General features: G+C 48.5%; 1 protein-coding gene across 1 annotated transcript in view; it reads right to left on the bottom strand.

The window, feature by feature from the left end:
- LOC149462520 (uncharacterized) overlaps positions 1-11,471 on the bottom strand; it is a 50,254-nt gene extending 38,783 nt beyond the window's left edge. The window contains exon 1 of the mRNA XM_089676848.1: positions 9,560-11,471. Within this exon, the coding sequence (XP_089532974.1) occupies positions 9,560-11,359 (1,800 nt within the window). The 5' untranslated portion in view covers positions 11,360-11,471. The remainder of the gene's footprint in view (positions 1-9,559) is intronic.
- Between the last annotated feature and the right edge of the window lie 891 nt (positions 11,472-12,362).

Genomic DNA, 12,362 nt, shown 5'->3' with positions numbered 1-12,362 from the left:
CTCTTCCCCTCCCCGTCCTCTCTAGGCCCCTTCCCCTCCTCTCTAGGCTCCTTCCCCTCCCCGTCCTCTCTAGGCCCCTTCCCCTCCCCGTCCTCTCTAGGCTCCTTCCCCTCCCCATCCTCTCTAGGCCCCTTCCCCTCCCCGTCCTCTCTAGGCTCCTTCCCCTCCCCGTCCTCTCTAAGCCCCTTCCCCTCCCCATCCTCTCTAGGCTCCTTTCTCTTCCCGTCCTCTCTAGGCCCCTTCCCCTCCCCGTCCTCTCTAGGCTCCTTCCCCTCTCTGTCCTATCTAGGCCTCTTCCCCTCCCCGTCCTCTCTAGGCTCCTTCCCCTCCCATCCTCTCTAGGCCTCTTCCCCTCCCCGTCCTCTCTAGGCCCCTTCCCCTCCCCACCCTCTCTAGGCCCCTTCCCCTCCTCTCTAGGCCCCTTCCCCTCCCCATCCTCTCTAGGCCCCTTCCCCTCCTCTCTAGGCTCCTTCCCCTCCCCGTCCTCTCTATGCTCCTTCCCCTCCCCCTCCTCTCTAGGCTCCTTATCCCTCCCTATCCTCTCTAGGCCCCTTCCCCTCCCCGTCCTCTCTAGGCTCCTTTCCCTCCCCGTCCTCTCTAGGCTCATGCCGCTCCCCGTCCTCTCTAGGCTCCTCCCCCTCCCCATCCTCTCTAGGCTCCTTCCCCTCCCCATCCTCTCTAGGCTCCTTTCCTTTATTCCCACTTAGCTTGATATATCTTGCAGAACAATTCCCATCTGAAATAAATGTCCCAAATGTAATTAAAGTACATTCTTTACCTTCAATGGCTTGCTGGATGCACAGCAGAAATTTTTCTGAAATGTTTGTAGCTATGTTCATGTAGTATGTCTGTAGTGGCTGACCATCTCCTGTAGTATGTCTGCAGTCTCTGACCATCTCCTGTACTATGTCTGCAGTCTCTGACAGTCTCCTGTAGTATGTCTGCAGTCTCTGACCGTCTCCTGTACTATGTCTGCAGTCTCTGACAGTCTCCTGTAGTATGTCTGCAGTCTCTGACCGTCTCCTGTAGTATGTCTGCAGTCTCTGACCGTCTCCTGTACTATGTCTGCAGTCTCTGACCGTCTCCTATAGTATGTCTGCAGTCTCTGACCGTCTCCTGTACTATGTCTGCAGTCTCTGACCGTCTCCTGTACTATGTCTGCAGTCTCTGACAGTCTCCTGTAGTATGTGTGCAGTCTCTGACCGTCTCCTGTACTATGTCTGCAGTCTCTGACCGTCTCCTGTACTATGTCTGCAATCTCTGACCGTCTCCTGTAGTATGTCTGCAGTCTCTGACCATCTCCTGTACTATGTCTGCAGTCTCTGACCGTCTCCTGTAGTATGTGTGCAGTCTATGACCCTCTCCTGTAGTATGTCTGCAGTCTCTGACCATCTCCTGTAGTATGTCTGCAGTCTCTGACCGTCTCCTGTAGTATGTCTGCAGTCTCTGACCGTCTCCTGTAGTATGTCTGTAGTCTCTGACCGTCTCCTGTAGTATGTCTGCTGTCTCTGACAGTCTCCTGTAGTATGTCTGCAGTCTCTGACCATCTCCTGTAGTATGTCTGCAGTCTCTGACCGTCTCCTGTACTATGTCTGCAGTCTCTGACCGTCTCCTGTAGTATGTCTGCAGTCTCTGACCGTCTCCTGTACTATGTCTGCAGTCTCTGACCGTCTCCTGTAGTATGTCTGCAGTCTCTGACCGTCTCCTGTAGTATGTCTACAGTCTCTGACCGTCTCCTGTAGTATGTCTGCAGTCTCTGACCGTCTCCTGTAGTATGTCTGTAGTCTCTGACCGTCTCCTGTAGTATGTCTGCTGTCTCTGACCGTCTCCTGTAGTATGTCTGCAGTCTCTGACCGTCTCCTGTACTATGTCTGCAGTCTCTGACCATCTCCTGTAGTATGTCTGCAGTCTCTGACCATCTCCTGTAGTATGTCTGCAGTCTCTGACTGTCTCCTGTAGTATGTCTAGCAGTAAATATAAAGCACAACCCTTAGGTGTGTTGGGGGGCAGTTGAGGCCCCCAGTGTCTCATCAGTTGGCCATCACTGGAGTACATGGGAGTCAGAACAAGTCCTTTGTGGATAAAGTGGATCCATCACTATGAAGGCCTCCTTCACCAGTCCTGCAGTCTCTTCCTCCATCTATAAAGGGATCCATGGTGGCTCTGGGGTGTCTGGAGTTTTCCAGCTGAATGGAGATTTTACATGGAAGTTCTGCGTCACAATGACAAGTCAGGTGATTGGTTGTGGCTCAGTCCCATTGACTTCAATAGACAGGTATGACAGGCGGTGCCACCTGTGAGACTCGGCATGTGAAGGTCAAATTTCCGCACTGTGAAGCTAAGCATGGAGGTCACAGCAATGTGTACTCACCCAATCAGCTGCTTTCTTCATTTAGAGGTAGGCGATCAGGGGGCGGGTCTGTGACATCATCCTCTTCTAAGCCCCTCCCATCTGACCGTGCCCATTACTCTCCATGGCATGCCGAGCAGAACTTGGTTTTCATGTGTCTGCGTTGGGCTGATTTGTGGTCACCATGGATTGAATTATTAGGTGTAAACCAGGCAGACGGCTTGTTCTGGGGATTGTCAGTGATCACATGTCCTGTTATATGGATTCAATATCCATCGTCTGACATCCTAACAGGAGTTCTGTCATTTTTCAGGATGTCAGGAAAACATGTCCTCCGTCAGTAAATGTTCATGTTGTGTCAGTAATAAAAGTCACGGAGGGTTGGGAACCCTGCAAGGGGGGCAGAGATATGTGACTGCCTAGTCCAGCCTTTCTCAGCCAGGGTTCCTCCAAAGGGTTCTAGGGCTTCCTTGTCACTTCATTGGGCTGTATATGGAAGTGTCACCGACCAGCCGTTTCTGGATACACAGCTTTGTCATCATTGCACACACACAGGATTTTGTTTTTCATTCAATACATTTTTTATTACAATTTCGCTTTTAACAAGATTGCATTCATAGAATCAGGAAATAGTAAAGGAAGAAATCCGATTGGTCAGGAAGATCCCTTGTCTGGAATGTGGGGGCGGAGTCATTATTATTGGTGTACAATACAATACACAACGTGTTCCATTATTATAACAAAGTATTGTAGAAAAGATCCCAACGTAGAAAATGGGGGAAAGGAGGAAATAAAGGCGGATATGAAGGGGAATCTGTGTACGGGGAACACCTTAACAATCACCACCATTTTATTCTCCAGGGCCTCTGATGTCACAGAATAGATGTTTGGGGGTTTATCTCATCTTCAGGACCAAAATCTGCATTTTCCCATGTGTGCAAAATCATGCAGAAACAGCTCTGGCAGTGAGAGGGTTAATGTGGGCTAGATGGGATCCCTCTGCTGGGGTGACATTAGAGCTCCCCCTACCTGCAGCCTGGTAATAACATTGCTGGGAGGTCTATTCATTTCTCTGCTCCATACTTCCCGTCTTTATAGAAACGTCTCCTGACATTTGGGGGTCTATTCATAAAGAATGTGATCTCTGGTATTTGTATGACACCGCCCCTCACATAGTACACTAATAATATGTTGGGGGGTGTGATCTCCGGTATTTGTATGACACCGCCCCTCACATAGTACACTAATGATATGTTGGGGGGGTGATCTCCGGTATTTGTATGACACCGCCCCTCACATAGTACACTAATAATATGTTGGGGGGTGTGATCTCCATTATTTGTATGACACCGCCCCTCACATAGTACACTAATATTATGTCGGGGGGTGTGATCTCCGGTATTTGTATGACACCGCCCCTCACATAGTACACTAATAATATGTTGGGGGGGTGTGATCTCCGGTATTTGTATGACACCGCCCCTCACATAGTACACTAATAATATGTTTGGGGGTGTGATCTCCGGTATTTGTATGACACCGCCCCTCACATAGTACACTAATGATATGTTGGGGGGGTGATCTCCGGTATTTGTATGACACCGCCCCTCACATAGCACACTAATAATATGTTGGGGGGGTGTGATCTCCGGTATTTGTATGACACCGCCCCTCACATAGTACACTAATAATATGTTGGGGGGGTGATCTCCGGTATTTGTATGACACCGCCCCTCACATAGTACACTAATATGTTGGGGGGGTGATCTCCGGTATTTGTATGACACCGCCCCTCACATAGTACACTAATAATATGTTGGGGGGTGTGATCTCCATTATTTGTATGACACCGCCCCTCACATAGTACACTAATATTATGTCGGGGGGTGTGATCTCCGGTATTTGTATGACACCGCCCCTCACATAGTACACTAATAATATGTTGGGGGGGTGTGATCTCCGGTATTTGTATGACACCGCCCCTCACATAGCACACTAATAATATGTTGGGGGGTGATCTCCGGTATTTGTATGACACCGCCCCTCACATAGCACACTAATAATATGTTGGGGGGGTGTGATCTCCGGTATTTGTATGACACCGCCCCTCACATAGCACACTAATAATATGTTGGGGGGTGTGATCTCCGGTATTTGTATGACACCGCCCCTCACATAGCACACTAATAATATGTTGGGGGGTGTGATCTACGGTATTTGTATGACACCGCCCCTCACATAGCACACTAATAATATGTTGGGGGGTGTGATCTCCGGTATTTGTATGACACCTCCCCTCACATAGCACACTAATAATATGTTGGGGGGGTGATCTCTGGTATTTGTATGACACCGCCCCTCACATAGTACACTAATAATATGTTGGGGGGTGTGATCTCTGGTATTTGTATGACACCCCCCTCACATAGTACACTAATAATATGTTGGGGGGTGTGATCTCCGGTAATTGTATGACACCGCCCCTCACATAGCACACTAATAATATGTTGGGGGGTGTGATCTCCGGTATTTGTATGACACCGCCCCTCACATAGCACACTAATAATATGTTGGGGGGGTGTGATCTCCGGTATTTGTATGACACCGCCCCTCACATAGCACACTAATAATATGTTGGGGGGTGTGATCTCCGGTATTTGTATGACACCGCCCCTCACATAGCACACTAATAATATGTTGGGGGGTGTGATCTCCGGTATTTGTATGACACCGCCCCTCACATAGCACACTAATAATATGTTGGGGGGGTGTGATCTCCGGTATTTGTATGACACCGCCTCTCACATAGCACACTAATAATATGTTGGGGGGGTGTGATCTCCGGTATTTGTATGACACCGCCCCTCACATAGCACACTAATAATATGTTGGGGGGGTGTGATCTCCGGTATTTGTATGACACCGCCCCTCACATAGCACACTAATAATATGTTGGGGGGGTGTGATCTCCGGTATTTGTATGACACCGCCCCTCACATAGTACACTAATAATATGTTGGGGGGTGTGATCTCCGGTATTTGTATGACACCGCCCCTCACATAGCACACTAATAATATGTTGGGGGGGTGATCTCCGGTATTTCTATGACACCGCCCCTCACATAGTACACTAATAATATGTTGGGGGGTGTGATCTCCGGTATTTCTATGACACCGCCCCTCACATAGTACACTAATGATATGTTGGGGGGGTGTGATCTCCGGTATTTGTATGACACCGCCCCTCACATAGTACACTAATGATATGTTGGGGGGTGTGATCTCCGGTATTTGTATGACACCGCCCCTCACATAGCACACTAATGATATGTTGGGGGGTGTGATCTCCGGTATTTGTATGACACCGCCCCTCACATAGCACACTAATGATATGTTGGGGGGGTGTGATCTCCGGTATTTGTATGACACCCCCCTCACATAGCACACTAATAATATGTTGGGGGGTGTGATCTCCGGTATTTGTATGACACCGCCCCTCACATAGCACACTAATAATATGTTGGGGGGTGTGATCTCCGGTATTTGTATGACACCGCCCCTCACATAGTACACTAATAATATGTTGGGGGTGTGATCTCCGGTATTTGTATGACACCGCCCCTCACATAGTACACTAATGATATGTTGGGGGGGTGATCTCCGGTATTTGTATGACACCGCCCCTCACATAGTACACTAATGATATGTTGGGGTGTGATCTCCGGTATTTGTATGACACCGCCCCTCACATAGTACACTAATAATATGTTGGGGGGGGTGATCTCCGGTATTTGTATGACACCGCCCCTCACATAGCACACTAATGATATGTTGGGAGGGTGTGATCTCCGGTATTTGTATGACACCGCCCCTCACATAGTACACTAATAATATGTTGGGGGGTGTGATCTCCAGTATTTGTATGACACCGCCCCTCACATAGCACACTAATGATATGTTGGGAGGGTGTGATCTCCGGTATTTGTATGACACCGCCCCTCACATAGTACACTAATAATATGTTGGGGGGGTGTGATCTCCGGTATTTGTATGACACCGCCCCTCACATAGTACACTAATAATATGTTGGGGGGGTGTGATCTCCGGTATTTGTATGACACCGCCCCTCACATAGTACACTAATAATATGTTGGGAGGGTGTGATCTCCGGTATTTGTATGACACCGCCCCTCACATAGCACACTAATAATATGTTGGGGGGTGTGATCTCCGGTATTTGTATGACACCGCCCCTCACATAGTACACTAATAATATGTTGGGAGGGTGTGATCTCCAGTATTTGTATGACACCGCCCCTCACATAGCACACTAATAATATGTTGGGGGGGTGTGATCTCCGGTATTTGTATGACACCGCCCCTCACATAGTACACTAATAATATGTTGGGGGTGTGATCTCCGGTATTTGTATGACACCGCCCCTCACATAGCACACTAATAATATGTTGGGGGTGTGATCTCCGGTATTTGTATGACACCGCCCCTCACATAGTACACTAATAATATGTTGGGGGGTGTGATCTCCGGTATTTGTATGACACCGCCCCTCACATAGCACACTAATAATATGTTGGGGGGTGTGATCTCCGGTATTTGTATGACACCGCCCCTCACATAGCACACTAATAATATGTTGGGGGGTGTGATCTCCGGTATTTGTATGACACCGCCCCTCACATAGCACACTAATAATATGTTGGGGGGTGTGATCTCCGGTATTTGTATGACACCGCCCCTCACATAGCACAGTAATAATATGTTGGGGGGTGTGATCTCCGGTATTTGTATGACACCGCCCCTCACATAGTACACTAATAATATGTTGGGGGGGTGTGACCTCCAGTATTTGTATGACTCCACCCCTCACATAGTACACTAATAACATGTTGGGGGAGGTGATCTCCAGTAATTGTATGACACCGCCCCTCACATAGTACACTAATAATATGTTGGGGGGGTGTGACCTCCAGTATTTGTATGACTCCACCCCTCACATAGTACACTAATAACATGTTGGGGGAGGTGATCTCCAGTAATTGTATGACACCACCCCTCACTCTAGTGGCCACAATGAGGTATTACTTCCAAAATGCCTCAAATCAGGAAAAACAGTTCCATACCACATTATGGCCACTAGATGGAGACAATGATCATAGGAAATCACTGTATGAAAAGACCAACATGTAACATGGCTGAATGAATGCTGGTCATATTAGTCCATCTATTCTCTAAGTGGGGTGGTATCTATTGGGCCAATCTCTTGTACAAACCACACATAATATCGCCCTTCAAAGTGAAAACAGAAACGATTTGCAGAAAATCACAGAGTAGAAATATTTTCCGGTGGATCCCCTCTACCCAGACCCCATATGTAGACATAGAACAACAAGCTGTGTTCCCTCTCGTGCCGCACTCCTCCAACCACCCAAACCCACACAGAAGCCAAGGGAAATAATGAGAGGAAAGTTCCCCCCTAGTTTGGGGTGGAGTTCTCCTTCCCTCCTGTTGGGGGATGGGAGAAGGATGGACTGAAGACAGAGAGACGCTTCGGGGTCACCACTGTTCTGTAGAGCCTTGAAATGAAGGACATCAACTTCAGAAGTTCTTGTTGTCTGTGTAAAGTTCCCCGATAACGAGATCTGGGCTCTCCCGGCTTCTAGCTCTGTAACCCGCTATATCATTATCAGGAAACGCAACTCCGACACCCAAGAAGGGCTGAAGTTGTGTCCTTCATTTCCAGGACCTACTGACCACTCTGCACCCCGACATTGACTGCACTTCATCCATGTCTTTGGGGGCCTCTCATCTCCTTATCAACTGTTCCTTCCATGATGAAGATCAGCCATGGAGTATATCTGAGGTGTATATCAGGGTGTGCTTCTTCCCCACATGAGAGCTGGGATGTCCAGCAACATTCATCTAGAAGACATTTCCCGCACTCAAGGCACTAATACACCTCCAGGGTTGTGTGGGACCCCTGATGTACAGGAAGACAGGACTTCAGTGAGGAACATGTCCTTGGCTCTGTCCTTGGACCCCTTCTCTTCTCCATCTACACCTCCTCCCTGGGCAAACTCATACAATCTCACGGCTTCAACTATCACCTCTATGCTGACGACACCCAAATCTACCTCTCCACCCCTCACCTCACCCCCACTATCTCCGCCCGCATCACTCACCTAAATGACATCTCAGACTGGATGTCGCTACATTTCCTCAAGCTCAACCTCTCCAAAACCGAGCTTCTCGTCTTTCCCCCTGCCAACACCCCCCCCCCCATCCTATCCATCATCACCAACAACTCCACTATCACTTCCACCCCGCAAGCCAAAGTCCTTGGCGTCATTCTTGACGTGAACCTCTCCCTCCAACCGCATGTCAAATCACTCACAAACACATGCAGGCTCCATCTTCGCAACATTGCCAAGATACGCTCCTTCCTCACCCCAGACACCACCAAACTTCTAGTACACTCCCTCATCATCTCACGCCTTGACTACTGCAACTCCCTCCTCACTGGCCTACCCAAGTGCACGCTCTCCCCGCTTCAGACCATCCTGAACTCAGCGGCTAGACTCATCCACCTCACCACCCGCTCCACCTCTGCCACCCCCCTCTGCCTATCCCTCCACTGGCTCCCGATTGCCCAACGCATCAAATTTAAACTCCTAACCCTGACCTACAAAGCCGTTCACAACACTGCCCCTGACTACCTCACCAACCTGATCACCAAGTACCACCCTACCCGTACCCTTCGCTCCTCACAGGACCTCCTTCTATCCTGCTCCCTGGTCTCCTCCTCCCATGCACGACTGCAGGACTTCTCCAGGTCCTCCCCCATCCTCTGGAACTCACTGCCCCAATCCATCAGACTGTCGCCTTCCCTATTCACATTCAGGCGCTCCCTCAAAACCCATCTCTTCAGGGAAGCCTACCCCACCCTCACCTAACGGCCATCCTCCCTCATTCCTCCCACCACTTCATCCCCCTCAGCCACTTCCTACTGTACCTTTACCCCCTCCCTCCTAGATTGTAAGCTCGTAAGAGTAGGGCCCTCTTACCCCTCGTACGCTGTCTGTTTTTGTTGTACTGTGCCATGTATTGTCCCCCCTATTGTACAGCGCTGAGCAAACCCTTTGGCGCTATATAAACTCGTAGTAATAATAATAATAATAACATTTCCCTCACTCAGGACAGGAAAGTGGCTTCTGCCCCGTGTGAGATCTCTGATGTTTGGAAAGATTGAAGTTACTTGAAAAACATTTCCCACACTCAGGACAGGAATACGGCTTTTCCCCCGTGTGACATCTCTGATGTTTGTAAAGACGGGACTTCTCTGGAAAACCTTTCCCACACTCAGGACAGGAATATGGCTTCTCCCCTGTGTGAGATCTCTGATGTTTGTAAAGATGGGACTGCTGTGAAAAACATTTCCCACACTCAGGACAGGAATATGGCTTCTCCCCCGTGTGAGATCTCTGATGTGTGTTAAGATGGAACTTCACTGAAAAACATTTCCCACACTCAGTACAGGAATATGGCTTCTCCCCCGTGTGAGATCTCTGATGTCTGTAAAGACTGGACGTCTCTGAAAAACATTTCCCACACTCAGGACAGGAATACGGCTTCTCCCCCGTGTGAGATCTCTGATGTATGGAAAGAACGGACTTGTCTGAAAAACATTTCCCACACTCAGGACAGGAATATGGCTTCTTCCCCGTGTGAGATCTCTGATGTCTGTAAAGACTGGACTTCTCTGAAAAACATTTCCCGCACTCAGGACAGGAATACGGCTTCTCCCCTGTGTGAGATCTTTTATGCACATTAAGTTTAGAATTATAGCGGAAACCCTTCCCACACTCAGGACAGAAGAATCTCTTCCCTGTTGGAAGGCCGGCCCGATACCGCACAGTCCGAGGTTCCTCAGGATACGAGGAATCCGATGGTCCATCTACACTGGGTGGTGCCGGATGGACATTGGAGGGAGCCGGGTTTTCTCCTGGACTATACTGTGTGATGTCCTCATCTTCTACTTTCCACTCTGGAGACAAAGTGAGACAATCCTCAGAGGTTTTCCTCATCTCCCGGCCATGGACTAAAATACAAAGAGGATTCTCCCCCGTGTGAGATCTCTGATGTCTGTAAAGACTAGACTTACTTGTAAAACATTTCCCGCACTCAGAACAGGAATATGGCTTCTCCCCCGTATGAGATCGCTGATGTGTGTAAAGATTGGACTTCAGTGAAAAACATTTCCCACACTCAGGACAGGAATACGGCTTCTCCCCTGTGTGAGTTCTCTGGTGTGTGTAAAGTTTGGACTTACTTGTAAAACATTTCCCGCACTCAGGACAAGAATATGCCTTATCCCCCATGTGAGATCTCTGATGTGTGTAAAGACTGGACTTCTCTGAAAAACATTTCCCACACTCAGGACAGGAATACGACTTATCCCCCGTGTGAGATTTCTGATGTGTGCACAGATGGGTCTTCATTGAAAAACATTTCCCGCACTCGGGACAGGAATATGGCTTCTCCCCCGTGTGAGATCTCTGATGTCTGTAAAGATTGTTCTTCAGTGAAAAACATTTCCCACACTGAGAACAGGAATATGGCTTCTCCCCCGTGTGAGATCTCTGATGTGCGTATAGATGGAACTTCTGTGAAAAACATTTCTCGCACTCAGGACAGGAATACGGCTTCTCCCCCGTGTGAGATCTTTTGTGCACATTAAGAATGGATTTATAACTGAAATATTTCCCGCACTCTGTACAGGAGAACCTCTTCCCTGTTGGAAGGCCGGCCCGGTCCCGCACAGTCTGAGGTTCCTCAGGATACGAGGAATCCGATGGTCCATCTACACTGGGTGGTGCCGGATGGACATTGGAGGGAGCCGGGTTTTCTCCTGGACTATACTGTGTGATGTCCTCATCTTCTACTTTCCAGTCTGGAGACAAAGTGAGACAATCCTCGGAGGTTTTCCTCATCTCCCGGCCATGGACTAAAATACAAAGACAAAGAGGATTACTAGACAGGAGCTGATTGGTTCCCCAAACCAGGACTCCGCCCACATCAGGCAGCTTGGTCTCTGAGGAGTTTACAATTCCACCCTCAAGGGAACTAGGAAATGGCTCCTCTGATCTCCTACCAGGTCATTTCTTTATTCATGGACCTTAGTCAGAGAGTGAGGAAACAACCAGAACTGTCTTTTATAGGAGGGACAGTGATGAGGGGATTATAGGACGAGGGTCCCCACCCCCTCTATCACTCATCACCATCTTCCCAACACAAGAAGTACTGCACTTCCTTATTTAGTCCATGATTTAGTCATGAAGAACAGCGGGGCTGAGCCCCACCAGAGGTCAGAGAGTGAGGATGGGGGGAGAACAACCAAGATGAAGACTGGACTGATCCTGAAGACCACCATCATTGGGGTATTGACTCCTCCCTCATTATCACTTTCTGTTTAAGGGACCAAAGTTGGAGGATGTTATCACATTATTATCACCATGTAAAAGTCTGTGCTCCAATCACATCATCCGATATAAAATGTCCAGCTGGGAGGAAATGGGTGTAACAAAAGAGAATCCATATTATGTGTATATATAGCAGTGGGGGGAGGGGGGAGAGCAGAAGTCAGGACTATGTAATGTACAACATAGAGTATAAAGTGCAGGGGTCAGGGGTATGTAATGTACAACAGAGTATACAGTGCAGGGGTCAGGAGTATGTAATGTACAACATAGAGTATATAGTGCAGGGGTCAGGAGTATGAAATGTACAACATGGAGTATATAGTGCAGGGGTCAGGACTATGTAATGTACAACATGGAGTATATAGTGCAGGGGTCAGGAGTATGTAATGTACAACATGGAGTATATAGTGCAGGGGTCAGGACTATGCAATGTACAACATGGAGTATATAGTGCAGGGGTCAGGAGTATGTAATGTACAACATGGAGTATATAATGCAGGGGTTAGGACTATGT

The sequence above is a fragment of the Staurois parvus genome, unplaced genomic scaffold, assembly GCF_062004578.1.
Source record: "Staurois parvus isolate SC_StPar_1 unplaced genomic scaffold, SC_StPar_1.0 ptg000174l, whole genome shotgun sequence".
Taxonomy (NCBI): domain Eukaryota; kingdom Metazoa; phylum Chordata; class Amphibia; order Anura; family Ranidae; genus Staurois; species Staurois parvus.
The sequence above is the reverse complement of the archived record's forward strand: the minus strand, read 5'-3'. Positions and strand labels throughout refer to the sequence as shown.